Source organism: Lissotriton helveticus, chromosome 11 (assembly GCF_964261635.1).
Source record: "Lissotriton helveticus chromosome 11, aLisHel1.1, whole genome shotgun sequence".
In the NCBI taxonomy this organism is placed as follows: domain Eukaryota; kingdom Metazoa; phylum Chordata; class Amphibia; order Caudata; family Salamandridae; genus Lissotriton; species Lissotriton helveticus.
The window spans coordinates 917,578,129-917,605,837 of NC_136072.1; the positions used below are offsets into that span (position 1 = coordinate 917,578,129).

Consider the following 27,709-nt stretch of genomic DNA (forward strand, 5'->3'; position numbering starts at 1 on the left):
GGTTCCTTTATTTGCGCCTATAAGGGGCATTGCTGAGGAGTTGGACGCAAAGGAAAAGTTAATTCTAAAACTGGTGGAAGAGTTACCTTGAAGTTGACAAAAGAATTTCAACCTATTGTTCCATAGAACTAGTAAGCTCTAGCTGATGGGCGGTGTTAAAGGTCACCAAACCAGAGTTTAAGACTTTGTTGCCTTGGTAGAAGGGGATCTTTAAGAGAGTAAACGATGCAACAGTGTAATCGATAGAAAGAATGTACAGAAGGTTAAAGACGGGCATTTCCTCCCAAAAATGGTGAATGATTTGAAGGTCGAAGAAGGGTAAAGAATTTAAAACATGTATATTGCTGCAGACACTGATGGAAGATAGAGGTTGGTCATTTGATGAAGATATTTCCTTTTGCAAGAGGAGTACATCCTTTTCAAGAGACAAACAACAATTCAAGGAGATAGCACTGTAAGGGAAAGGAGGACAGAATCTACGCGTGTAACTGTAGAGAGAGGGTTAATCATTCTACTATTTACGTCAATTTAGGGTCGCTTGATACCAATACTGGACATTTCCATTGCTAAACTCTTTATTTGGTACGGATGATATTCTGGTTAAAGTTGGAAAAAATGTGCTAGATCATCATAATAGGTTTTGTTTTAAATTAAAAAAAGGTTTGAAAAAGCCCGTTAGGTAATATTAGTCAGTTTACAGTAACTGTTGTGGCCAGTAAAAAGAAAAGGATCACTAGTCCGTTTACCCAGACTTCCTTTGTAAGAGCTTCATTTCCCCAACCTTTCATAGTTTACAATTTGATAAGCAATTAAAACATGTACACTGAGACCCAAATGCAATATTTAACACTAGAACTGATTAGGATAAAAACTGTCAATTTTTAAAAGAAGTCTTGGTATAGGAAAATCAAAATCGTAGCTGCTGAGTATGTCACATCTGTGCTTCGAGAGTAAGTGTAGAAATAGGAAGCCTTAATAAGGCAGCTTGCCTCATTCTGGTTATCTTTGTTTTCTGACTTTAAATCAGCAAAGGTGTAATATTGGGTTTTCTATGGTTTCGTTTGGTTAATGTGCTGCTCTTATGTTGTAGTATTATGGCATAGCTCTCCTTTCACATACTTTATATTTTGAATCACCCCTGTGTAGTTTTCACTGAGGAAGGCCCCATAACAAATCACTTCCTATTTGTGCAGTGAGATTTCTTCGCTTCTCTCTAACATATGGTATTTTGATTACAGCCTGTGAACTCTACTCCCCCATCTCTTCCTGCTGACATCCCAAACTTTAGTTTGATGGGTGAGACCCTGTCTTTCGACTTCAAGGACACAGACATGAAGAGGCTATCCATGGAGATAGAGAAAGAGAAGTAAGTAGCATAGCGATTTCCTCCCTTGTGCATCATTGCACATTTGGCAAGTGACACCTCTTGCTCCTAATAATGAAAGGTTGCACTGGGTGCTCAGCGCTTGCTGTGCCACTCCAGGCCCTCTGCCAGAGTCTTGTCTATTAATCTTGCTACAGTGTCTGGATATCTGTGCCAGGTTGTCTCAACTGCTGTTAAGAGCTCATGTTTGTAGGTCATACAGTATGCTCTCAGCTGTGTCTAGTCATATAATGGGTGCCATATAATCATGTAATTTGTGGGTTTCAGCAGATGTTTGTGGTTCTACATTTCACTAATGATTTTAATTACCCCAATCAATCTTTCCTGCCTTAGACAGATTATGCATATCTGGTTCTGAATAGACTAAGGCCATAAGGTGCTTCTACCGTTTTACCCCACACCAGATTCACGCATGTGCGAGGGTGACCTCAGTTGTTCCTCCTTTGTCAGGCTTGCAGTAGCTGCTTCTGCCTATTTTGGATCTCATTTAGAGGCCCAGTCCAGGCTCGTTTCCATGAAGTGCTGCCATCTATTCAGGGATGCACCAAGAGTCTTGAAACTAAAGCTGTGTTCTGTGTGCTCACAACATTTCCACGTTGCATCAGACTCCCACACCCTAAACCTGCCACAGTAATGTCCCTTGTGCTCCATTGAATTATCTTAATTCTTCCAAGTGACTTATTCGACGCCTCTGTTCCTTCGATTTAAGCATTGTGCAGCCCTGTCCCTAGGCTTACTTTCACTTGAAGATGAGGACTTCCTCGTGCATAGGCTGCAGTCCAGGTGCACACTTTGACCCTCTGTTGTTCATACTGTCTATTCCTGGTTTTATGCTATGATTCTGTGTTTCCACAGAGTTGAGTACATGGAGAAGAGCAAGCACCTTCAAGAGCAGCTCAATGAGCTGAAAACAGAGATTGAGTCGCTGAAGCTGAAAGAGAGGGAGACAGCTCTGGACATCCTGCACAATGAGAATGTGGACCGAGGTGGCAGCAAACAGAATACTTTCAAAAAGGTACGCTTAAAAACCTGCTTGGAACTACACCACTTCTCTTTCAATCAATTGGACGGTGACAAGCCTAACACTGTTGAAAAGTTCTGACGAAACATCAAAGTTTACATGCTCTTAGTTTCTTCTCACCTCATAGCCACACTTCCTTATACTTGGATAGTGGTATCCTCAACATAAGATGACTGCCACAGTATCCGTAGTCTTTAACCGTTTCTTTAAACTTACAGTGGCCACAAGTAGTGGGCCAGTCCTAACATCAGAGATCTACTAGATGCTAAAAGGGAGCTCATGACCTATTGTTTTTGAAATAATAGTCCATGTCTGGGGTACTACCTTGGGGCTATTTACTTTCTTTTAGGTCAATGCGAGATTTAAAAATTGCCGTGGAGGTGCTTTGGTCCAGCCAGTGCACCTGGCAGGACACTTGCTGCAACCATGAGTGGCCTTGGGCTAAAGGAGGACCAAACTTGGGAGTTAAATGTATCAGGGCTGAAAGACTTATAGAAGTCTTTCTACACCAGACACAACTGGAAAACACAGTAAAAGGCGTGATGAGTTGTCTGAAGTATTTATTAAAACAAACGAAAACCAGGACAGAGTTCCAATTTACATTTGTGCAGACTGACAATTCTCTCAGTTGCCACATGAATCCTCCGTTCTAGACTGCTTTTGTCAGAGAGGGATATTAATCATTTGATACTTATTCAGCGTATTCATTCGAAGTTGTTCAACTGCTGTATTTAACTTTTTTAAGTCAGTGACGATGCTAGAACACTTCCTAGCTTCCGTGCATCATCTGGACCAAATGTCAGACAGTGCCATGATATCTCAAAGACTTAGAAAGAACTTATTTAGATTCTTTTTCATTAGTGACATTAATGGGTGCCTGAATATTGCTCACTCTGTACTGATTTTTTTTATGCCTTGGTCTTTGGTGGTGTTGCTGATGAAGATGAATAAAGTGATTAGACAATTTCAACGAATGGAATGTATAGCTCAGCCACTTCGCATGATCAGCAGTTAATGTTAAAATATTGCCAAAGTTCGGGCTATAGCAAGTCAAGTCCATGAATTGGCAGTCATATAGTTCAGCAATGGTCGACGCCCAAAATGTTAAAAAAAAGGTTTTTTTAAATGGTTTTGATGATCTAAACTGATGATATAATGCAAAGCCTCTGAAGCTAGAGTAGTATCAAGCTGCAAAAGTATTGTTTCATGTAAGTTACTAATTTCTTTTATTGAAGATTTGAAAAGGAAACTTCCTTTCGCGAGCCATTTACGTGAATGGGGGCACTTGATATTTTAGCATAGCTCAAAGACAACATTTTGAACCCATGCACAATTGCCAAATATTTTATTTGACCAAGAAATGTGTTTTTCTGCTTGAGGTTAGTACTGCAAGTGAATAACTGGACATTCCACACTCTGTTAAATGCTGAGCTGCAAGAAAGTTGTTTTGTAACCATCTGGGTTTTCTGTCCCGTTATCATGAAAACCAAATGCAGTGTTCTTTCCAGGCTTCTTTATTCAGCCAAATGAGATATATAATGTATATGTCAAAAGTAAGATGGGTAGGACAAGAGTAACTAGATGGTTCAGTTTGACTTATGGTGTTTGAGAATAGTGTCCAGGTTTATCTAAGTATCAGCTTCTTGAAGGACTCTCTTGTGTATTTAGTTTTACTATCCAAGAAGCAAATACCACCTCTTGAGTTTCCGTGTGACTCACAAGTATTGGCCAAGCCAATAGGTTGGATTTAATGTACTAACGCAGGTTGTGGTGAAACTTTAAGAGCAATTCTCTGGAGGGAGTCAACAGGAGTGGACAGAAAGGGCTATAGTAAATTAGTCCTTGCTGTGTTCAATGCAGGGACTTGAGTAGAGTTGTAAGGCTACACATAAACATCCATTAGGGGTAGGTGAGAGATGAATACCTTTTTTTTAAAACATATTTTTATTAACATGTAAGGTTTTTTCACATTTTGCACAAAACAGTATTTGCAAAAAACTAAATTTTGTTATAGGTCATATTTATCTCTTAGACAGGTTAACACACATTTCAATTTCAATCCGGGGGCAGGGCGTAATGTCAGCAATCTCATGTGTGATCTTAGTAGCTGCCAATCCTTATGTGCGCCCTAGCCCACCGCCCGGCAGGCGACTATTATGACCCCTGTCTAACGCTGCTTCCCTGCCCTGTCTCGGTGAGGGACTCCAGCCCCAGACCTGGGTTCAGGTACTGTCCTCCATGATTGTACACAGTCCGTTGAACTTGAATATTTAATCCAATGAAATGAAAAATAAACCAAAGAAACAAAAATAGAAAACAAAGAAAACTCTGCATGCCAAGGGGGACGAGGGGGTGTCTGATTCTGAGGGTGCAGTTATGGTTCTCAGCAATTACGCAGTGTATTCCGCACCGTGTCATCTGGAGAGGGCGGGGGGAGGTGGAGGATAGGCTTTCCTTCCGCACTGTTCCCTCACCTACTGCTTGTTTCCCCACCACTAGGGCCGCTTGTCCACCCTCCCATAAGTGAGAGGCTGTTTATGTCTCAATCCTCTTTTACCAGGCCCATCTGTGAGAGCAAGTGCAGACTGCTCACTAATATTTCATGCTTGCTCTGGATTTTCCCAGTTTGCCAGTACTTTCTTCCATTGATCCGCTATCCGTCTTTTCCGGATGCCCCTTGCGTCCTCCCAGCTCAAGGCTTTGGCTTCTGCTCCCGCTCAACTAACAACCTCACTGTTTCAACTGGCCACCTGCGGCCCCATAGTGGATTTCCACACCAGTGCAATCCGTCTCTTAGCTAGGCCCAAGGCCAGACCTATGAGTCGATTCCACACCTTCCGTTTAAGAGGACGTGGGAAGAGCCCTAACAAACAGACTTCTATAGAACGTGTCAGGTCCCTCCCCAGCGCATCTTTTATCTTAGCCAGAATGAAATATTTCCTAGTAACCATGACAGAAAGTTTCAATTCTATTAAGGATGCTGAGGCGAGGATTAAGTTCATCTTTTTTTTTTTTATTTCCTTCATTCAGCAACTTCAACACGACAAGTCCCATCGTATATGTAGTTCACAGGCCACATTCCATCCACCAATCAGGAGTGCCCATGGTCCTCGAGGGTGTGCTGTTACCAGTGTTCTTCCTCTTTCTTGACTGCGATTATGAGGCCACCAAAGCAAGTCAGTCTGTTTTGGAACCTTCAGACCCTAGGAAAAGCCAAGGAGAATTCAATGAAACTAATCTTCAAACTGTATAAAACCAATAGACTATTTCTCAAGACATGCACCTCAATCTTAAATAGCAAAGAACAACTTTAGTGTAGAGCAAAATTTGGATACTCATCCCAGTGAGTTATATCAATACTGGATTATCCTCTACAAAAACCGTGTAAGAGGGTGGGAAGAGGTCTCCTTGAGTCACGGGCGGAAATAATCCTCGTCTCCGCATCCTTAATAGAATTGAAATTTTCCGTCATGGTTACTAGGAAATTTTTCATTCTACATCCGGACCGGAGGCGTGGATTATGCTAGTTTAAAGCTTATCCACCACCAACGACGCCATGTTCATGACTGGTTTAAAGTAAAGCCTTTTAAACATAGTCAGATGACCATTCTGCGGCATTCAGATATCTTCTATTCTGGCGCCCAGAGAAAAAGCCTTAGAGGCCATAGCTCCTCGTACAAAGTGTGCTCCAAACTGCGAGATATTAATGCCCGCTTCCTGCATCACCCATCTGATCCTACGAGCTATTATTGGTGGTGAAACCGCCTTGAAGGGCTTTTATAAGGAGATTAGTAATTGACGTTCACCTGGCAGTCGAGTCTCTTATGTCATACTTTCATATTCCTTGAGACACCTGACCACACACAACTTTGGGGATCTATCAGAGGCTGAAAAGGACACGATTCTAGAATCGGATTTAGTCCTGCGTGTTATGTGAAAGATTTTTTTTTTTTGTAAAACAGTTTTTATTGCAGAGTTCAATACAAGGTATACAACACTTTTGCAAACAGTCTACGCGGGACCAGAAATTCCAGCACTCTTTCCAAGGTTTGCATACACAGCCTTATAGCCCGCATCCCGGAGGCTGGGCGGCGAATTAGTATGAAGTACCCATTTCCAAGCTCATGGTGCAAACTTTTCCAGCGGTCCTCCGCTGTCTGCTTTTAATTTTTTCCCCCTCAACCTTCCCCTCTCCGCCACCGGCATATGTGTGTGGGGCTCTCCGCCCTAGCTGGGTAATACATCCTCTTTTCCCCCTCCCCCCCCCTGGTGTCTACGCCCGCGTCTGGTGATTGTGCACTCCATCGTGTAGGTAGACTCAGGAGTTCGGTATCGATTAATGGGTGTGTGTGTCCGGTGTCGGTGCTGGTATTAGAATCATCTCCCCTGGAGCCCCTGGGTCTACAGGTTCTTCCTCCTCTTCACTCTCCACTGCACTGTCCCTAAGGGCTTGGACCATCGTTTCCCATGCTAATGCCGCTTCCTGGGCTTTCTCGTCCGGCTTGCGTCTAGCCAGTTGGTACCTAATTGTGCTCTCTGCTGCAGCCCATTTCAAAAACTTGTGCAGGCATTTCCTATGTGATGGCGCTACCTTTGATTTCCATCCCCTGGTGAGCTCCCTCTTTGCATTATGTAGGCCCATATCTATAAATTTACTAGATAGCTTGGTTTTGCGTGTGTGTGGAAACCAATGCAAGAGTGTAACCGCACTATCGTATTGCAGTTCTCTATCTGTCACTTCGTTCAGTACGTCTCCCACGTCCCTCCAATAGTCCTGCAATTGTGGACAGCCTCGTAGCATGTGTAAGAAATCTGCCCCTAGCAGCGCACATCTGGGACATGCTGCGTCCTCAGCGCCAAAGTATTGCATAAGTTTATTCGGGGTGAGGTAGGCCCTATGAAGTATGTAAAGGTGGATCAGTTGGAAACGGGCGTTCCTGGTGCTTTTCTTGGCTCTCTGAACCAGCTGGGACCACATTGTGTCCGGGATGTCTTTCTGTAGATCCGTCGCCCATTGTGTCTTGAGGCGTGTTAGGGGTGTTATATTTTCAGTGTGCATTCTGGCGTAAAGGCACGTAACTGCCTTGTAGGTCCCTGCCGCCATCATCGTGTATTGGCACGCCAACGATGTCTGGGGTTCAACTAGTCCCTCCCCCCAATGTGCCTGTACAGTCCGCACTACTGCCGCATGCAGTAAATAGTCCCCTCTCGGGAGATCGTATTGTTCCTGCAGTGTCTGGTACGGTGTCATCACCCCATCAGTATAAAGGTCTCCCACCATCTGAAGACCAGCTTCCTCCCAAAGTTGGAGGTTCGACCAGTCTCCCACGTGTGGTAGGGCTGTTAACATTCCTAATGGGATTTCAGGCGCATATGGATGCCCCGGGCCAGCTCGTTTCTGCATGCGATTCCAACATAGTCTCAATGTCCGTTCTTCTTGGGACAATCCTCTGAGCACTCGTTTCTGCTGTAGAGCAATATACGCTAATACATGTCGTGGGGTGCCCATGTCTCTCTCATTTTCCGGACCCCGATACACCCTTGCCACCTCCTGCATATAGAACTGCAGTTGCGCTGCGAGGTAGTAAAGTTCGAAGTCAGGGATCGCCAATCCCCCTTCAGTCGTCGGGCGAGTCAGAGTCGTTAGTGCTATCCTCCGCCTGCCTGTTCCCCAGAGGAATGACACTATTCGAGATTTAAGGTGTTTGAAGACGTCGCCTGGTATCCATATGGGAAGGGTTCTAAAAAAGTACAACAATCGCGGTAGGGCGATCATTTTGAGTAGAGACACCCGGCCCGTCATGGATAAAGGAAGGGTAGCCCAGAAGGTCATGTTGCCCTGTAATGCTCGGATGCATCGACCAACATTACCGTCCAATAGGTCTGCAGGGTCGTGGTAAATATAGACCCCAAGATAGTGCAAGCAGGATGGTTCCCAGCGTAGGTTGAGGCTGGGCAATGAACACCTCTCCATTTTCCGGAGGGGGAAGATGCAAGTCTTCGCCCAGTTCACATTTAAGCCTGAGAGTCCTCCGAATCTCGCCAGTAGGCCCTCCGCACCCTCCACCGCCTCTTCGGCATTATCCAAGAATAACAGAAGGTCGTCAGCGTACAGCGATATACAGTGGCGGGTACCTCCGACATCTAATCCGCAAAATGAATCTCCTCTTCTAGCCAAAGTCGTCAGCGGCTCCCTCGCCAAAGCGAATAGCAAGGGGGAAAGTGCGCATCCCTGTCTAGTTCCCCTATTCACCTCATATCGGTCCGAAATCAGCGCCCCCACTCTCACCCTAGCGCCTGCCGATGCATAGAGCACCTTCGTCCACTGTATATAACCCTCGCCCAGACCAAAACCTTTCATCACCCTATACAGGTAGTCCCACTCTAGGCTATCAAAAGCCTTTTCTATGTCTACCGACAGCACCATAGGGGCTCTTGCGGTCTGTGGAGGATCTGCTACGAGCCGAAGCAGCCGACGGATGTTGTGCGACGTGTTCCTAGTGGGGATAAAACCCGACTGGTCTCTATGGATCAGACTCTGCATATGGGTCACAAGTCTACCGGCTAGGATTGTACTCAGTATTTTATAGTCTGTCGTCCGCATCGATAACGGTCGGTACGAGACCGGGTCCAAGCTATCTCTACGCGGTTTTATCAGGGGTATCATGATCGCCTCTCGCATCGATTGGGGCAACTCTCCCTTTTCCTTGGCCTCCGCATATATTATACGTAACCGTGGGGCCAGTAAATCTATATATTTGCCATAGAACTCAATAGGCAGCCCGTCTATACCTGGCGTTTTGTTACGCGCCATTCTCTTTACAGCCCCTCTTATTTCAGTGAGGTCAATCGGACCCCCGATGGCTTTAGCGTGTTCCTCTCCCAGTTGGGGCAACTGTATCTCGTTTAGCAAGGATTCTATCGCCTCAGTTCGAGTTCCCGAGCCCTTCTCGTACAGTTTTCCGTAGTATGTTCTAAAGCACTGCAATATATCTGGTTGGGTGTTGTACACCTCCCCGCCTGACCCCTTCAGGGATAGTATCGGGGCGCTACCCCTACTGGGGTTGGCCAGCCAGGCCAGGAGTGCTCCAGTCTTGTCCCCTTCAGCGAGAGCCTTAGTTAAATAAAGTTTATAATCAAAGCTGCGCAGGCGTTCTACTTCCACCGCCACTGCCTCCCGCGCTGCACGTACCCTTTCCTGCAGATCGGGGCGGCCCGGCCGCAACTTCTCTGCTTCTCTCAGCGTTCGCTCAGCCTTGTCTAGATCGTCGACTAGCGTCCGTCTCGCCCCCGCAAATTTCCCTATACAATGACCTCTCACCACTACTTTGAGTGCGTCCCATTCTATGGCTCTGGAGGAGGCTGTCTCCCCATTCTCTGCAAAGTATTGGGAGATCCTGCCCTCTAAGGCCGCACTGAATGGTGGATCATCCAACGTGTCCGGTCGGAGCCGCCAGTCGGGATCAGCGTGATCCCTGTCATCCAGTCCAACGTGAGGAGCAAGGGGTTGTGATCTGATATCGTGCGTGCTAGATATTCAGTCCGGGCAACCAGCGGCAATACCGCCGGTGAGCACAGGAAAGCATCTATGCAGACATGGAGGTCGTGTATGCCGGAGTAGAAGGAGTAGTCTCTCTCTGCTGGGTGTTGTACTCGCCACACATCCGACAGGTCCCACTTCTCCTGCCAGTTCGATCTGTGTTTTGCTAATCTGTGTACTGGGGAAGCATGTAGTGGTGGATGTGACCTATCCAAAGTGGTGTCCGCAATTGAGTTGAAGTCCCCCCCCATTAGTGATGCTCCAGTGAGGTAGGTAGCTAGTTGTCTGGACAATGTAGTGAAGTACGATGCTTGCTCAGTGTTCGGTGCATAAATGCCACAGAGTGCTATCTGGCGGCCCCTGAGCAGGCCTTCAATTGCTACAAATCGCCCGTTGGGGTCTATTAAGTGCTTGGTGACTTGGAAGGGAACCCCCGCCCGAATCCAAATTAGTACTCCCCTGGCAAATGCTGAATACGTGGTGTAAAACAATTGACCCCTCCATCTTCTTTGCAGCGCGACCCCTTCTTTCTTAGTTAGGTGGGTCTCCTGCAGAATAGCAATGTGAACCCCTCTGCGGACCAGATAGGAGTGTATTTTGTGTCTTTTTGTCATCGAATTCAGCCCCCGCACATTCCAGGACACACACTTTAACGACCCCACATTATCCATTATCCTGGTGTGGTCGATCTAGGGCCACTACGAACAGCGACCAGACACTAGTTGTGACACCATTCCCTCCCTCCCCCAACAAATGCACACCCACCCCGTCCCGCACTCCATTCCCTCCCAGCCCAGTCACTCGCCCCACTTCCCCACCCATGTCCTGAGTTGCCCCAACTTCTCCAGGCCCCCTCCCCCCCCCTAGAACAGGACTTAACTGCAAAAGAGTTACCCCCATCCAAACAAAAGAGCAACGTGCTCTCAAAACGTTCTACTCCGCAGTCTGTACTGCGGCGGCCTTATGGGCCTCTGGGCGCGTGAACTAGCTTTCGCTACGTACAAGTGTTTCCCTGTTCCCCCGCCCCTCAATATGCTTCCAGACTCACGTTAGTTCAGTCTCACGGCTGCCTGCTCAAATGGTCTCGCGCCACAGCAGCTAGATTAGCATAGCCCGTCCCCCATGTTCTCGTTTCAGCTGCCAAAGACCTCTTCCGCGGTTTGTGGCGTGACTGTCTGGCCTCTAGTACTGTCCACTTCAGAGAGTTCGGTCTCTGATCCCGTTCCCGCTTCTTCCGAGATCAGATCAGTCTCTAGCTGCTTCGGTACCACACCCGACACCTCCTTCACCGCCTGCAGTGCCGCCTTCCGTTCTTCCACCGTTTGCGATTCCGTCGGCTTCTTCCGGTGTTGCCCTCGTTTCTGGAGCCGCCTGGATCTTCGCACCGAGCTCTGGTGGAGCTCCTCCTCAGCTCTGTAGCGGGCCCCATCCGTTCCCGCCTTGTAAGCCTCCGCTGAAGTAGTGAAGAACAAAGCTTTTCCGTCTACCGAGACCCGCAGCCGTGCTGGGAATAAAAGCGAGTATTGCAGTCCCTCTGCGCGCAGTTCTTTTTTAATGGACAGGAACGAGGCTCTAAGTTTTTGGGTTTCAAAGGTGTAGTCCGGGAACAGCGTAACATTACTGTTATCCACTTGGAACGGCCCCGATTCTCTTGCCCGCTGTAACAGCCAGTTTCTGTCCTTGTAGTGGAGCAGTTTGATCACCACCGGTCGGGGGGGCAGACCCGGTTTCGGGGGCCTGGCAGGGACGCGGTGCGCTCTCTCCAGCGTGAAGAAGGGGGAGAGACCCTCTGGGGCTACCACTGTTCGCAGCCAGGTGTCCAAACAACCCATCATGTCCGCCCCCTCTTTTTTCTCCGGAAGGCCCACTAAGCGCACATTGTTCCGGAGGCTGCGGTTTTCCGTGTCTTCTGCTCTTCGCTCTAGTGCTTGGATTCGGTCTAGGGCCTCCGTGAGTCTTCCATCTAGTGCTTTGTGTTCCGGCCCAATTTCCTTCAGGAGAGTCTCCGCATCTTTGACCCTATCGGCTAGTTTCCCATGATCAGCTCTCAGGAGTCCTAGCCCCGTCGCCACCTGAGCAATGTCCTGGTGTAGAGCGTCCTTTGTGGCTGCAATAGCTTCGAGGATTTTGTCCTGCATCAGTTGCAACTCCAACTGAGGCTGCTGCGCGTCCTCTACAGTCTCAGAGGTCTGGCCCCCATCTCCTTTTTGCCCCCGCGGTTTCCCCATCACGCCTCCGAAGCACCAGCCGATCCGTCCGGGCAAGTCAGGGCAGGTGGTCCGCTCTCACAGTTTGCGCGGTCTGGGACCTCTCCGTTTGACAGTGGTCGTCGATTCTCAGGGGCTCTAGTGGCTCAGCGGCCGTGGACGTGCCCCTCCCCTCCAGGGGTACACGTGGTCACCCTTCTCAGCGACGGCCCTCAGCTGCGGCCAGGTCCTCTTCCCCGCTTGGTTCAGGCTTCCCATGCAACAGCCCAGCCCTCTCTTCTCCGAGATCGCTGTAGCCGCCCCCCCCAGGCCTCCAAACACTCACCCGCACCCTCCAGCGGGAGCCGATCTCAAGCCAGGGAGCCAGTCGTTCCAGAGTCAGTTGCGTTGTGCCCCGATGTTGCTCGCCGCCGAGGCTCCACTCAGGCCCGTAGTCGGAACGCCAGTCAGGCGTCGCACCCCCGTTGCAGAAGGCCTGGGGGCCGTGGCCGGGCGCAGTAGTCTCGGGGGCTATCGCTCCTCGCCTCCGGTGCGCTGTTCCCTGTCGCCCAGTGTAAAGTAGTGCGCACCCCAGGGCCGATGCCGGGCCCAGTCGGGCTCAATCCCAGGGCTTAAAGGCTCACGGTCGATTGGGTGACGTTTCGCCGGAGACACGTGGGGTCTCCACCAGTCTCCTCAGCGTCTGGCACCGCGCTTCTTCCCCACTGCTCTCTCAGCTATGGGCCTCCCAGGTGCTATCCAGTGCCTCTGTCCCCGCTCCACAGTCGTCCCGCAGCAAGACTCCGCCACCACCGCAGGTCCACCGGTCCTCCCTCCGCTCACTCGCAGCGCCGCACTCACTCACTTCTTACCGCTCACTCTGGTGGCGGGGCGCCAGCTCCACAGGATTGTAGGCCCGCAAGCTGGGGTCCAAATTTCCAGGGCCCGCAGGGTTGGGGCAGTGTCTGTTGTGCGGGCTCTGCTCCGGCCTCCCAGTCGCCGACGCCAGGGCGGCTCTCGGAGGTTGGTCACAGCCGCCGGTCCCTGGGTCCCGTGCAGAGGCGCTTCAGGCTCAAGCCGGCAGCAGTCTGCCGTCCCCAGTCGTCTCCTGCCGCCAGTGTGCGCTTCGATTCCCCGGGCACCGCGCGGCCAGTGCGAAGGCCAGGTGGATCAGCCTGTTCTTTCGCGAGGGGGGGGGGGCGCTAGATCATCCCCGGACGCCCGGCACCCCAGGCCAACAAAGATGCGGTAGGCTCGGCTCACCACCCAGACCGCTGCCGACGGCCGCAACGGAGTCGGGGCCCCCAGTCCTGTCACTCCACAATATTAGGGCCCAACTCGTTCTTCAGTCTTCCTCCCAGCTATCAAGCATCCACAGCGCCCCTCTGCGAGGGCAGGGCGTCTCAGTCCGGCTCCAAGGACGGCACTGCACGGGCGCTGCTCGCCCAGCTCCGGGGGCTCTGGCGCTGGGAGGGCACCCAACCAAGGGCGCCGGCCGCGCCGGAGCGGTAGTAGTGGTCCGCCGCGCCGGTCGGGCGCGCCCGCCCACCCCGGGGGTGGTAGGCCCCACCGGCGCCGGGGTCTCGATTTTAGCCTCCCGGGCAGGGAGGGGCCGCTTCAGGGCAGCGGGGGGCCGGGGCCGGACCTCCAGGCGCTCCCTCGGTCGTAGGGGGCCACAGGATTGTGTCGTCGGGCAATCGCCTCTAAGCACTCCCTGGTCACACTCCTGACGTCTTAATTGGGCCACAGGGCTCGCGCCTCAGGTCTCGGCATCACAAAGCCTCCGCCATCTTGCGCCTCTGGTCCGCAGCTAGGGTCGGACTTTCACAACGCACTCAGGGCAGGAAACGGCTGTAGCACGGCACCAGAGCAGGCAGCAATACGTCGATGGGGCCACCCGATAGTTGCACGGGGTTCCCCAGTCTGTGGCAGGATAATTTCGCGGATTACAGGCGGTGGGTCCGGGAGCCTCGTTAGGCTGCCACCATCTCCGTTGGCCGCTAGCCACGCCCCCGCGTGTTATGTGAAAGATAACCCCTTCCGGTGTAAAGACCCGACAAGAGATGTCTAAAGCTCTGACATCTGACACTCGTCTGCAAGACACCAAGCACAAAAGCATAGCCAATTTGGCAAAGAGCTCCTTACGGTTAAGGTATTTGTTAACTTGCCAAGACTAAAACAGGCGTAAAACCCTATTAACATCCCACAGAGAGGAGTACTGAGGTTCTGGAGGTAGGGAAAGGCGTATTCCCCGCAACAATTTACAGATCGAGGGATGTTCCCCCACCGGAACCCCCCAACCGGGAGATGACCTGCAGAAATCGCTGACCTATAGGAGTTGACAGTGCGATATGCCAGGCCCTGGGTTGCTAGCGAGGCCAAGAAATTCATGATGATTACCACTTTGCCCCCCCATGGGATTGTTGTCCCCCCGAACACACCAACGGACCCATCTGGTCCATGCTGATTTGCACCTTTTTGTTAGTGCTATCGGCCCATGCCGCTCCCAGCAATGATTGACCTTCTGCCGATAGGCCCGAGATTCTCCAGCGATGCCTGAAATCCACCACACTACCAAGGGCATATGCCCTTGTTGAATTTGGGGCCTGGCGCACCCTGGGGATCCCTCAGGAGAAAAGGATCGCGGGGTAGAAGGATTGGAGAATCCCAGGAAAGTTCCAGAAGAACTGGCAGCCACACTTGAAACCTCCAATACAGGGTAATCAAGGTTACCCTCTCCTGTTGTCTCCGGATGTGTGTCGTGAGTCTCATTACCATGGCAAATGGGGGGAAAGCATAACCAGTCTCCTTGGACCAATCCTGAAGGAACGCATCCGTCACTGACGCTAAGGGGTCCTACTTCCAACTGAAGAAACGTGGCAGCTGGTGGTCCAACCTGGACGCGTAGAGGTCCACTCAAAAGGGACCCCACAGGTCGTAGAGACGTTGAAAAATCAGAGGAGTGAGTTGCCAAAGACTCATGTCTGACCAACTTCTGGAGCACCAATCCGCTATGATATTGGACGCCCCTGGTAGGTATTCTGCCGTCACCAAGATGTTGTGGGACAGACAAAAAGTCCAGAAATCCATGGCGAGATCCGCCAAGGCTTTGGACTTCGTCTGTCCCCCACCCCTGCCCCCCCCCCCCCCCCCCCCCCCCCCCCGCCCCAGCCCAGATGGTTGATATACCGGCCCGCCGATACATTGTCCATCTTCAGTAACACTCTGCAGGACGCTTTGTCCTTCATCCAGCACTGGATTGTGAAGGACCCCGCCATCAGCTCTAGGCAGTTGATGTGGAGGTGACCTTCGTCTTCGGACCACTTTCCTCCAGTAAAAGAGTCCCCGCAACGGGCTCCCCAGCCCGACTTGCTGGCATTGGACTCCATCACTAAGTCCGGTTCGCAGCAGAAAATGGCCCTCCCAATCCAGGCCTCCATATGATCGAGCCACCATTCCATCTCCCTACGTACTTCATCCGTCAGGGGCACTTGGTCCGAGTATTGGTAACCCCTGCGGAGGTGGGAGGCCTTCATTTCTTGTAACGCTCTGTAATGGAGCTGACCAGGGAAAATTTCCTGAATTGAGGAGCTCAAAAGGCCCACCAGGTGCACAATCTGTCTGAGCGAGGTCGAAGAGAGGGCTAACACTCGCCTCAGCTCTTTGCGAATCTTGGAAATCTTACGAGCCGGGAGGCTCAAAGTATGGGATACAGAGTCCACCACGAACCCCAGGAAGGTTTCCTGCTTGGCCTGCGTCATGAGTGATTTCTTGGCATTGATTAGGAACCCCAATCTCTGGAGCAGACTTACTGTCTCCTGTAATTGTTGGGAGAGTTTGAGCAGGGATTTTTCTAGAAGGAGGATGTCGTCAAGGTAAATGATGAGGTGAAAGACTTTGGCCCTTAACGTTTTCACCACCGGTTTGGGAACCTTGGTGAAGCACCACTGAGACAACGAGAGGCCGAAAGGAAGCAAGGCGAACTCGAACACCTGTTCCTTCTACAAAAACTGCAGGAAACGACGATGTGGGGAAAAAATGAGAACCACCAAGTATGCGTCTTTTAAATCCAGCCTGACCATCCAATCGTCTGGCTGAAGGAGATCCCGTAGCAGATGGATGCCCTCCATCTTGAAATGGCGATATACCAGCCATTGATTGAATTCTTTCAGATTGATCACGGGCGCTGTCTTGTCCACCAGGAAGATATTGCGGAGAAAAACCCATGGATGAAGGTGTGTGGGAACCATCGCCCCTTTCTGCAGCAGGTCTTTCACCTCCTGGTCTATGAGGGAAACCTGATCTTCTGCAAAAACCAGCAGCCGAGGACGAACGTCCTGCACTGGGGAACTGTTGAACTCTGTGAAACCCATGTACGGTTTGTACACCCATGCGTCTGAGGTAATAACCCTTCAATTGTGTACGAAAACCACCAACCTGCTGCCTACTGGTAGATGGGAAAGAGGGGAAAGTCTCACCTGAGCTAGGCCCGTTGTGGCCTCTGCCTGTTCCTCTTCCAACGCGGCCTCTGAAGCCCCGTCGGGACTTGAAAAACTCCTGTCTGCCCGTGTCCTGCTGTTTCTTGGCATTGCCTCTTTGAGAACTTTGAGTGAAGAAACGGCCGGTCAAGCGCCTTCTGCCACGGCAGGCCCCAATGAAAACCTTAGGGTGAAACACCCGCTTTATGGAAGATTGCGCCTTGTCAAGCGACGTGAAGGTGGTCACAAATTTGGTGAGCTCCTTTACAAACGGCTCTCCGAAGAGGCTGCCTTGTGCCACTGCTCCCGCCTCTGAAGTGGCAAGGTCTCCCAATTTCGAGTCTACCTACAGCAAAAGTGAGCGCCTTCTTTCGGTAGAAAGGGCGCAGTTTGCATTGCCTAGGAAGACAATAGTACATTGGGGCCCAATTTGAGATTCTCTCTAAGGAAAGCGGGGTGCCAGATGACTTAGCCTCTTCCGCTAGTTCCAAGACTTTGGTGATGGGACCTGCGATGTCCAGAAGTTTATCCTGACATGATCGCCATGAACGGTCAATTCCCTTTTTTGGGTCACGGATATATTTTTGTAGGACGGTTGCCATCCTAGGGTCAATCTCCGGGGTCAAGGCCACTTTGCCCGGTAGGGCACGGCGAGGGCACTCTGCTTTAAGGCAGGCCCTCACTTCCTTTTCCAGGGGCTTGCGGAGACGTCCCGCCACGAACGCAGTGACTTTAGTGGAGGGAGTCCACTCCGAGGAGCGGAGATGTGCGAGGTCCTCGGGGTCTAACGTATCCAAGTGAACCTCCTCTCCTGTGGCGTCAGTGGCTGAGGGCTCTGCGGGACGCCAAGGCCTGGACGGCCCTGCTTCATCCGCTGACTCATCTATTGAGTGCTCGTCATCCTGTAAGGGAGGGACCTCTGGAATCTCCTGGGGGAAGGGTGTGAATCCCTGTCAGAACTGGCCAGAATCGCCTTCTTAAGGCGATCAAAGACTCCCAGATCGGCATTTGCCGTACTTTTGTGCTTAGTAGGGCGCTGTGCCTGACAAGCGAAGGCAAACTGCATCATGCGACGCTCAAATGGTCCCATGGCAGCCGAAACCGCCTGATAGATAGATGCGTCCACCGCGTCGCAAAAGTCATCATTTAGGGGGATGACTTGGAGGGAGTCCTCCTCCGTATACTCCTCCATAGCCAAGCTAGAAGTTATAAAAAGCCTGTAAGGAGAAAACAATAGCCCCAGCGTTTGAAGCGTTAGTAGTAATACTACCCTGCCGGTGTTAAATTTGGGCGTGACTAAATCACTATTTAGGTACACGAGGTGTAAGCTTGGTTAAAACCCGTAGGGGCGACTCACCCGTAACTCAAATGGGTGTCCAAGCACTCTGGGCCCGCCCCTGAGAGTCTCCCAATAAGGGACTCAATGCGCTGTACCAACATGAAAAAGTGACCTCGCCGCGCTGCGTTACTACGGACCCACAATGCGAGCGAACGGGAGACCCAAATCAAGTACAGACCTGCAAAGGCAGGCGTAAGAGCTTCCAGAGGTTGAGGCGGCCGTGCAGCGTGGGCGGTTGTCGGAGGCCTTCTGATATCGCCGCGCCTAGCGCACCGCGTATCCTCCTTCTGTGCAGCACCGCACCTCGCCTCAACAGGCGCCGTGAGTGGAGTGGTTTGAAGGCTCCCGCAGACCCGCACCTAGGAGGGAAAGCAAGTGTTACAGAACGAAGCAAAACATCCCATTGTCACCATAAACCAATGTACGATCGGTCAGAAAAGCACCACAATTGCAATTAGCGGTCGAGCGCCGCATACAATTACCTAGAATAACAAAGTCAGGAAAATATTTGCCCGAAATAAGTAAATCAGTAAATAAGCAATAAGTAAATAGCTACAGAAGAAGTAAATAAGCCACACAACTCCTCCCGCCCTGACGAGTGAGGAAAAACTGTACTTCTCTTGCTGAGCAGGAAAAGAAAGAGGAAGAACACTGGCAACAGCACGTCCTCGAGGACTATGGGCACTCCTGATTGGTGGATGGAATGTGGCCTGTGAACTACATATACGATGGGACTTGTAGTTTTTCATTAGAAAGTTGAAGTTGCTGAATGAAGGAAATAAAAGAAAGATGAGCTTAGTCCTCGCCTCCGGTCCTGACATAGAAATCCTTCGCAGTACACTTGTACTATGCCATAACTCCATGTCATATGTACGAAACCGGCTTCCACGTAAGCACACCTCAGGCACTTCCGCACCTCACTACCATATGTAACATTGAGTCTATTAGGTGTTATATACACCATATGGATATAGTTAAATTGTGTATATTTAAGCCAGGTGTTCCTCGATATTTTCTTGTGAGATCTTAGCACCTTACCCCATTCTCCATCCTTGAATTCCCTGTCTATTGCCCTTTCCCACTTACTCCGGAGTTCCACCATGGGACTAGTAGCCGCGGCAACCAATACTACGTGGTGCCATTTCACTTGGTGTCCTACTGTGCCCAATGTATTCAGTGCATGTAGTACCGGGTGAGTCGCAGGCTCCTCCCTGCCTCCTCCCCATAACTGCCCAAAGGTGCGAAGGTAAGCTTCATACTGCAGGAACTGACCGGGAGAAAGGCCGTAGTTATCCATCAGTTCTGCAAACTTGATTAGTGAGCCATCTTGATAACAATCACCCACCGTGTCTAAGCCTGTCTCTGTCCATTTCTCCAACTGCTCCGTCGTGAGTCCAATCAAGGGCAGCATGGGGAAATACCATGGGGTCCCACCCAGCTTACTCACACGGCGTTTCCAGGTGTGTGTGGCTGTAAGCGGCATCACTGACTTGTACAGAACGCTGACTGCCGGTCTCAATAATTTGGCCAACAATAAATCCGGGTCACCGTTGGGGTCCATTAGCCAGGTTCCCTCCACATTCACCCCTTCCATCCACTGCGCCAGCCACTGTAAATGGGCAGCCAACATATACAGTTCAAAATCTGGCCCTCTCAGGCCTCCCTTCTCCATTGGGCGTTGTAATGTCCACAGGGAAACCCATCGTCTATTACCACTCTGCAAGGGGTTTGATCGCCAGTGCAAACAACGGGGGCGAAAGGGGGCACCCCTGCCTAGTCCCCCGCAGTAAGTGGTATTGGGAGGATACTGATTCCCTGGTCTTAGCCCGTGCAGTAGGCGAGACATACAACAGTTGAACCCACTTCACCCATCCCTCCCCAAGGCAAAGCCGCAGCATAGCCTCAAAAAGGTACTCCCACCGACCGTGTCAAAGGCCTTCTCCAGGTTGACTGACCGTGCAGCCGCCGAGGGCATGGATCTTGTCTCTTCATGGAACAGAACATAATACAGCCTGCTCAGATTATAGGAGGTATTACGGGAGGGGATAAAGCAGTTCTGATCGGCATGAATGATGGTGTGCCTATGCAGGAGCAATCAGACCGCCAATATTTTACTAAGGACTTTGAAATCAAGGTTAAGCTTTTACAGTGGTCGGTACTCCATTACTAGAGCGTTGGCCTCCTTAGACCTGGGCAGGGGTATCATCAACGCACTCTGGGTCGACTCAAGGAGGGCACCCTGGTGTAAGGACTGTGCATACCAATCACCAATCTTGGCGCCAATTAAACCACGTATGCTACCTAAAACTCCTCCCGGAAGTCCATCCGGACCCTTGTCTTTCCCTTTGCCATGTCCGCAAAAGCAGCCCTGACCTCATGCAGAGTCACTGGGCCACCCAAGTCATCCCGCTCATCCAGAGTCTGCAATGGCAGCTCTTCCAGAAAATCCTGAATGTCAGAACGAGAGACCGGCCCGGGGCTAGTATATAATTTGTCATAAAAAGTGCTAATCAGGGTATTAATGGTGTTGGGGTCCTGTGTCTCTCCGGTGTCTGTCTGAACCTGCGTGATCGATGCTCCTCTGCTTTCGGGCTTAATCAACCACGCCAGTAGACGACCGGCCCTCCCCTCTTCCTTCTGCACCCTGTCGAGATATTCTCGATAACTGTGCCACCTCAGCCTTTCTAACACACTGCTATAGCTAGCGTGGGCCTCTTGCAGACGCTCTGAACATTGTCCAGTTGCCGAACCCAAGATTCCATATCCAATAACTCTTGCCTAATTTCCCGATGCGTACCGATTGATTGCCCTAGGCAATGACCCCTCACTACCACCTTAAATGCCTCTGATTCCACTATTACAGAGGACGCTGACTGCAGGAACTAAGAAAATACGTTTCAATGAGAGCCTTCAGGGAATCTCGGAAAGGTCCATCTTCTAACGCAAGTGAGTTTAATCTCCACAGCGGGATCGGGGCCTTCTCCCAAGGAGCTGATGCGTCAACAACAGGGGACTATGGTCCGAAAGGGTCCTCCTACTAAGATACTCCATGTGCGTAATGGATGTGCTGAAGTCTGGTGTGCACAAAAAGTGTCTAACCTGGTGCATTAGGGAGAAATAAGAGTATTCCCTATCTGCCGCATGCTGTATCCTCAAGATATCCTGTAGGGCCCCAATGACTTATCCAGCTCTAAAACCCCGCTGTGACCCTGTGCGTCTGGGACCCCAGTAGGGGGTGATCTGTCTGCCGCAGTATCCGCCACACAATTAAAATCACCATCCAATGACAGTGTGTCCCTCCACGTAGTCAACCAGCTGAGCCGAGAGGGAGGTGAGGAACGCCAGCTGAGCTACATTTGGTGCATACACACTCCCAAACATCACCTCTCTCCCAGCCTACCACCCTGTTACCAGAACGAACCTGCCTTCACTGTCAAGCTTAGTGCGGGTGTGTTCAAAGGGAACCCCTGGCTTCACCCATATCAATACTCCCTTAGCAAAAGCAGAGTAAGTAGTGGCATAAATCCGAACTCTCCACCTCCTGCGTAGTTTATCCACTTTGTCACTAGTCAAATGGGTCTCTTGCAAGAGAGCTACATACACATCTCTCCTCTTCAAAAACACATACATCTTATTTAGTTTAGCCATGGACCCCATCCCCGTATGTTCCATGTAATGAACTTGAATGGATTATGCATTGATTAGAATGGTTCCCCATCAACCCTCTCCCCCCCAACCTCCATTGCACCTCCAATTGTCAACCCTCCAGGCTTCACACCTCGGCCCCCCTCTGCATGCACAGAACTAAGCAAGAACAAACATCCCCAATAGGACAACTCCCGGACCCCAGGACGGTCTAGCAGCGGCCATCTGCCCAAACCGCAGACAAAACTGCATCAACAAGTGAAGGCCCAGAGCTGCAAAGGTAGGACCTAGAGAGAGCGTGGCAATCACCACAGGTGCTCAACAGAAGCACCAATATTCACCCAGAACACGTCAGTCTTGGTTGGCCGGTCCGGCCTACGCCCGGGAGCGCACCCGGCCACCCTCCCCACCCTCCTCAGAGCCCCAAGCAATAAGAGAAGGCACAGTAATGAAAAGCGGGGGTGAGGGGGGAAGAGACAGCACCAGAAGAGAAGGCGGTGCAGGAGAAATAGATGGAAACCTGAGTTAACGTCCCACAGTTTAGAGAATCTCATCAGCCGTGCTCAGGGTCACATCTGGCAGATTAACACTCCCACTACGGGATGTGTCAGAGTTCGATTCATCAGTCCCTTCCTTTGAACATGTGCCTCTTTCCGATGACGTTCGCTGACCCTGCATCATGACTGGCACTGCCTGTAACACCTCCGCTCTTTCCTTTTCAGTCTGTGACGAGCTCAGTTTCTTCGAGCTCACACGCTGCTGTCGTCTCCGCAATCTCTTCCCCGACTCTCGGTCTCTAGGCTGAGCCACCTTTGGTAGTGTCCCGGTCAGGCCTTCCGTTTTATAGGCCTCCAACCATTCCCAGGCTGCCTTGGGATCGTCATAAAAGTGGGTTTTCCCAATCCAGCATTATCCGCAGTCTGGCCGGGAACATCAAGAAGTATTGTATCCCTTCTTCACGCAGCGCCCTTTTGAATTCAAGGAAGGAGGTGCGGCGCCTCTGGACCTCTGTGTAATCAGGGAACAATGAAACTTTACTATTGTCGACCACATACGGTCCTTCCATATGCGCTTTCTGCAATAGCGCATCTCTGTCTTTCAAGTGGGGCAGCCTGGCCACCACTGGGCGTGGGACCTCCTGGGCTGGCGGCCTGGCTGGAACGCAGTTCGCTCTCTAAGGTGTAAAACTGGGACAAGCCCTCCAGTGCGAACATCTTGTGGAGCCAACTCTCCAAGTACTGGATCATATCGTTGCCCTCCACTCCTTCCGGCAAACCCAGAACTCTCACATTATTCCTACGGTTCCACCCCTCAGCGTCCTCGGCTCTCTGTTCCAAAACAGCTACTCTGTTGGATAATTCCCCCATTTGACTGGTCAAAGACTGTTGCACTTGGGTAATAACTGCCAGGGAGGGTTCAGTCTGCTTTACCCTGTCCGCCAGTTAGGCATGCTCCGTCCTCACCATACCCACTGTTACTATGCTGATGTCCTAGTGTAGTGTCGCCTTGGTACCAGCAATGGCTGCTAGTATTTTAGCCAGTTGCTGCTGGACAGGAATGTCTGGGAGTTCACACTCCGGCTCCTTGTGCACCTGGTCAGGTGTAGTGTCCTCCTGATCTGGGGGAGGCTGCACTTGTTTCCCTCTGTGTTTTCCCATCGCCAGGGGGGGGCAGGCAAAGGCCACTTCACACTGTCCAGCCCAGCCACGGTCCCTACTACATGTAAGAACCCAGGTGCAAGAGCTAAAGAAGAGGCACCAGTACTAATGGACTGGCCACAAAGGTTATTTGTCCTCTATTCCACACTGCAGGAGGCTGCCTAAAACCTCCCATTGCTGTTGACTAAACTGTACCCCATTCAACCTGGGACCCTTGTTTAGGTGAAATGCTTTGGCTAGATAAAATGAGGTGCTGCTATTAGTGACCCATCCTCTTGATCTCTGGGTGCTCTTTAATACTCTTTACGCCGCCTGGTAGTTGGGAACAGATTGGAGGTGAGCGGGTCGACTCTTGACCTGATTCTGCACAGCAAGATTCTATACCACCGTTTATTTCAGTCGACAAATAAATCACTAGTATACAGAGTTAAACATGGCTCTTTGTTGATCACACAATTCAGCAGGTTTTCTTAGTCATTGCTTCAAGTTCTTCAGCTACCTCCACTGTTTACATGCATCTTAGCTGTAGGATGGAAAAAAAGACAAAGAAAGGCCCTTGTGTTCGTCAGTAAGAATCTGTTTAAATCTGATCTAGAGCTCCACTGGATCCTGACCAATTTTGAACTCAGATTTGACACACAAATAGGAACAGTGGTCAAAGCTTGGTGCGATCAGCCTCCTATTTTGAGCGTGTAGAGAATATGCTCGCTGCATCAGCTATTGGACCAGTAGCTTTTACAGTTCAGGAAGACACTGTGAAGCTCAATCCCTCTTTCTCTGAGTAAACAGCTAGACTTTTCATAAATACTTGGAGACATTGCCTTTTACCAGATAATAATGGTTTAGTATTTGGATTGATTCGCTGTTTCCCATTTTCTGCAGACCCAGTTGCACTCCCGCCAGTCTTGCCCTGGGCAGCAAGCACTAAAACCTTGTCTGGCTTGCTCTAAAATAAATACATAAATAAATGCGTTTGCAGAAAGCAGGTAACATAACATGCACATCCCTTTGTGAGTAGGACACATGTATTTTTTGCACTTTTTAATTTTCTAATTTACATAAGCAGTCTCATTACTTCAAGACCCTGTGAATCTATCTGAATGCAACTAATGATTTTCACCAAGTGTAGGGTATTGAAAGAGAGAGTTCTTGTTTTCCTGTATTTCCATGATTAGATGATTCAAGTTCAACTGTTTTTGTTTATCCTGCCCAGTTTACAGCTTCTGAACACTTTTTCTTGACCTTTCTTCTGTATACAATTGTCGAAATCCATTTAGGCTCCTTTTCATAGGTCATCCAAAAGAGTAGATGGCTCTCCCCTTCCGGTGTGGGTCTCAATTCTGCACTTATAGTAGTGTACATGGTGGGTCGATGACAGTCTATTAGAAAGCCGCGTAACTTTATATAGTACCACTTCCCTAGGTCAAGACTGTTCTGGATAGTTACAGAAGAGCTTTGCATTCAGGAAGCTTTAAATGAAATTGCTTCTCCATCAGATCTGTTTAAAACACCCTAGGTTGTAGCTCATTGCAAAAGTATCCTCTGAGCTCACTCAACTCTCAGTATTAACACTTGGGGAGGAGGGGGGGGAGAGTATTGTGTACATTGATGTACCAAGTGTCACCCTAAAGACTTTCACGCCTTTTTCGCCACCTACTCCAAGAGAAAACCTGCGTTAGTCTAAATTGCTGCAGATTTCCAGGTGGACGCAAGTGGGGTTAGAAGGCATCTCCATCTTTCTTCATGACTGTGCTTGAAAGAAACTCTGAGAAGGAGTCCTACCTGGTGTCTCTCTTATCACAATTTATCGCGTGAGTGCAGGTAAGTTATGTCTAGTGTGCTCATCAAGCTGCAGTGTTCTTCACCAGTGTTAGATGTAAATCTCTCAAAGTTCAGTGACTCCTCAATACATGTGGTTTGAGATAAGTGATCCCCTTCCCCAGTAATTAGTGTCTAAAAACACAACCCTTTACTAACCCTATGAGACACATCACCCTTAATTCACCCTTAATTTAACTGTTGTAACTTTGAAAGGTCTGCTGGTCTAAGCATTCCCAGAAACCCTCCAGTCAATTATTATCGAATGTGTTGCCTTTCAGCTCGCCAAATCTTTTCATAAAAACTTTAGGATTTGATGGCCCAAAGATGCTTGCAATTGTTTATATTTATGCTAGTGTGATTAGTGTGTCGGTGTTATAGAGAATATTAAATCCAAATTCAGTCTTAAATTAAAACACACAAATGATTGAATGGTTAAAGAAAAGCTGTTTGATTCAGTTCACTTGTAATACTGTAAACTGATGTACAACACAGAAAACGAAACATGTGAACATACAAAAAAATTAACAGTTGTGCAGATTCTTTGCCAGTACATGCTTTACCGCCAGTCTAAAGCTTTCTGGCGGCTTGGCGGCCAGGAGTGCAGTTGAGCTTTACTGGATAGCCATTTATACTGCAGTCAATGGTTCCAGGTTGTCAAGTCAGAATATGAGACCACTTCCATTTCTTCCTGTAAACACATGCCATCTTTTTTTCTGGTTGGTTTGCTATATCTGTTTGCTCCTGAATTTGTTGTTTGACAGAATCAGAGTATCTAGCATAGAGGTAGCCTTGATGTATGACTTTAGGAAGGACTTTCAGTACCTCTTCCTATTAAGATGTTGGTTTAGGAATAGTATAAGAGCCACTTCTTGAGACATATTTTGACTATTTAACCAATTTAATGAAGGATGGCATTGCATGTTTTTAAGGTTTAATTGGCAATTGTTAGTGATTCAAGGATTGGCGCAGTGTCAGTATTGTCCTTGCTGTGTTGTATAGCAGTGCCAGCGTTACTTTTTCTGGAGATTGACTTTGTTGTGTATTAAAGTTAGCTAACTTTACATTCTTCTTGTCTGTGAAGCAAATCATCAAGACTCAGGCTAAAGTTCCATTTGATGTTCCTCATCTGAAGGGGATATTTACTACTGACATTGATTTGTTGTTGACCAAACCCACTCACTGTTGCGGGGCATTCACAAAAACTATTTTTGTTTCTTTTTTTTCTGAAAAACACAGCCATATACTCTATTGATGAGGTGCCAAAGTGGGTTCACGAAGCTAATGAATTGAATGGTTGAACTCACCTTTGTTACTAATCACTTTCACTGCGCCGTTTAATGGAGCTCCTGTTACGTGTGCTTTGTTTAATTGATACAGTAATTAAGTACACTGTCTAATCTCTTATAGATGAGTAATGCATCTTGTTCTTTTCCTTAAGAAGTTTAGGCTCATAAACGCCTCCCAAGGGATCCACTTTTGCTTTTTGTATATAATCTACTGAGTTTCCCGCGGTACCTGGTGGCCCGATAGTACTTTAAGGGACTTAAATCAGCCATCAAAAGGCGAGTCATTTGCTCTCCCTGCTTGAGGACTGCTTGGGGTGTGGGAGCGGCCGTATGTGCTACTGGCACAATTACTCCATTGACGTAGCAGCAGGGACATTTTTATAAAGGAAAATGTGTGTTTTTCCATCAGTAATGTTGTTCAACAGCAGCAGGGGTCCTTTCAGGTGAAATGTGCATTTACGTCCATCAGTGAAATCATGAATAAACTCACCTTAGTTAGCACTCATGGTGTAATAGGTGTTGCAGGGATGAGCCCTGGCAGACGCTAGCGCAAATTAACCACAGCCTTTGAGGAAAGATGAAATCGGAGTGACCCGAAGCTGTTTCCCTGGATTAGTCAGAGCTTCATTTGACCAGCAGCAACCCGCAGCACAAAAGATCAAACTCTAAAACATTTTTTTTTAAAACACTATGTTCCTATTGCAGTTGCCTTTGTGACTTGAGTGCGTAGGCTTCTGCCCCGTGATCCTCAACTCATTCATTTCATGAAGGCACAATTGATATGCAGTTTACTCTCATTTGGTGATGGTTTCTTATATCTATACATATTTGTGAATGGTCTGTTCTATTTTCTTACATACTGCTTTGGGGAATCTGCTGGTTTGAAACAGAATTGTTCTTTCTCCATCGCTAATACAAGGCATCGGAGACCAGACCCACTCCAATTTGTCCTCTTACACGGTTCCTCCCCAGGCACGGATGCCTCGACAGATTACAGTTGCACGCCCTGTCCTTTCTCGAGTAGCTTTAAGGCATGGAAGTGCATTTCATCGGAAAACATCTGTGCCTTTCTTTAAACAAGTCCGTGCTAAAGAATTCTGGCGCAGAAGCCTGGAGGGACTTCTCTGTCATCTGCAGACACTGTTCTTTGAATGTTAATACGAAGTCGCTCCCTTTGCCTCATATTATTTATGCACCTTGATAAATTGTTACCAGTTCAGTGGGAATCTGAAGATTCATCTACATTTACCTGAGGTCCCTTCAGCTTCCCCTATTTAGGAAGATGTTGTAGACTGCTATTTGAATAAAATATATTCCTTTTCTAAGGTTGTTCTGTTTATAGTCGCTTTGC

The 27,709-nt window shown here is 49.3% G+C and overlaps 1 protein-coding gene across 3 annotated transcripts in view; it reads left to right on the top strand.

Moving 5' to 3' along the window:
• NF2 (NF2, moesin-ezrin-radixin like (MERLIN) tumor suppressor) overlaps nucleotides 1–27,709 on the top strand; it is a 493,960-nt gene that overhangs the window by 342,185 nt on the left and 124,066 nt on the right. For all 3 annotated transcript variants that reach the window (XM_078667193.1, XM_078667192.1, XM_078667194.1), the window contains exons 14-15: nucleotides 1,239–1,366; nucleotides 2,240–2,399. In XM_078667193.1, the coding sequence (XP_078523319.1) occupies nucleotides 1,239–1,366; nucleotides 2,240–2,399 (288 nt within the window). The remainder of the gene's footprint in view (nucleotides 1–1,238; nucleotides 1,367–2,239; nucleotides 2,400–27,709) is intronic.